The sequence below is a fragment of the Octopus bimaculoides genome, chromosome 2 (genome assembly GCF_046866305.1).
Source record: "Octopus bimaculoides isolate indiv1 chromosome 2, ASM4686630v1, whole genome shotgun sequence".
NCBI classification, from domain to species: domain Eukaryota; kingdom Metazoa; phylum Mollusca; class Cephalopoda; order Octopoda; family Octopodidae; genus Octopus; species Octopus bimaculoides.
In genome coordinates this window covers 28,429,313-28,430,985 of record NC_142929.1, presented here as the reverse complement: position 1 = coordinate 28,430,985, position 1,673 = coordinate 28,429,313, and the positions used below count along the sequence as shown (strand labels likewise).

The window sequence follows — 1,673 nt, the reverse complement described above, 5'->3', positions numbered from 1 at the left end:
CCTATATTTAATTACCCTTGCTTTTCCCTAGAGTTTAATGTAACATTCTTTCTTTACCTATTTTAGTTTTTACTTCCGTTATACACAAAATTTGATTGTCGGTTACTTCCGACTTCATAAATATATATAAAGTGATCAACATCGATACTGATCAAATCGCAGTAGACATCTTCAGATCAAGGAAGACATAAGCGTCACAGTCTGAATAAACAACAACAGAACAAAATGACTCGCTATTTATTATTTTTATTAATGGTTTCGACTGTCAAAGCAAATTGCCAACAAGAAGAAAATTGCTATTCCCCAAATTGCTACTGCAGCAACAAATGGTTTCCAAAAATGAACGTTACAGATATACCCCAGATGGTATACTTCGGGTTCGACGATGCAGTTAATAGCTTAGTTAGCAAATATTACGATGAAATATTCACCAGTAACCATTCTAATCCCAATGGCTGCCCAATCACGATGTCTCTTTATGTATCTGATCATTATACAAACTACAGATTAGTCAAAAAATACTATGATGCCGGTCATGAGATAGGTGTTCATAGTGTTACTCACACGAGAATAGATACTACTGAACTTATTTCAAAAGAGGCCAAACAACAAAGAGACAACCTAATTAAATATGCGGAAGTCAAGAAAGATGATATCGTTGGATGGCGAAGTCCATTTTTACTTTCAGCAGGTGATGATCAACCTCGAATATTAAACAATCTGGGATTTAAATATGATATAACACTTACTTACAGAGGACAGGATCATAATAAGTATGACATTATCTGGCCTTCTACATTAGACTTCCCTTGGCCCTATCGTTGTTTCTTAAACTGTCCGCGCAGCGCAGTTAAAGGATTCTGGCAAGTTCCTGTCATTCCTTTGTTTGATAAAAATAATAAGTATAAATGCACGTATGTTGACGGGTGTATACAGCCACCTTACAATGAAACGGAAGCTTTCGATTACCTTTGGAATAATTTCAATAACTATTATAAGAGTTCTCGTGCCCCATTCGGCCTCAATATGCATGCTGCATGGTTTGTTTATTCGGATTACAGAGTTTCAGCAGTGAACAAATTTTTAGAAAAAATTCTTGCTTTAAAAGATGTTTATGTAGTTAGTGTTAAACAAGTATTAGAATGGATGAAAAACCCCACGCCATTATCAAAACTCAAAGATTTCAAACCATGGTCTTGCGCCCATCCAAAATTATAAAAAAAAAAAAAAGCAAATTAAAGCACGTAGAAATGAACATTTCAAATTACATATTTTTTTTATTTTTCTCAGAGAAAACTGAATGTTTTTAAAAACGCTTGCGACCTCAAAACGATCACTCGGTTATTTCAGTTATATAGACTTTGTGCGTTGGAACCAGCAAGTTCAATACATTTATGTTTCAAAACTAATTGAACCTGTATGCGGTTCACTTGACTTACTCACATATGAATATATAAAACTATTTAAAGCAAATCTTGAAGAACTTCTTTAAAGGATATGCATTTTATATGTATCTTTTTCGATTAATAATTTATTGAAAAAAATATCTTGAAAATTTGAAGAAAAGAGACTTTGACGACAAAAAAGGAAGCAAAACCTAACTTGCAGTTTATTTGGTATTATTTATTTATGTCTAAAACATTTATAACCACAAAATACGAATGTAAATTAAG

The 1,673-nt window shown here is 32.8% G+C and overlaps 1 protein-coding gene across 1 annotated transcript in view; it reads left to right on the top strand.

The window, feature by feature from the left end:
• Window positions 1–1,673, top strand: part of LOC106872736 (chitin deacetylase 1) — a 1,736-nt gene continuing 63 nt past the window's right edge. Inside the window, exon 1 of the mRNA XM_014919817.3 lies at window positions 1–1,673. This exon is cut by the window's right edge and continues 63 nt beyond it. Within this exon, the coding sequence (XP_014775303.1) occupies window positions 226–1,218 (993 nt within the window). The 5' untranslated portion in view covers window positions 1–225 and the 3' untranslated portion in view covers window positions 1,219–1,673.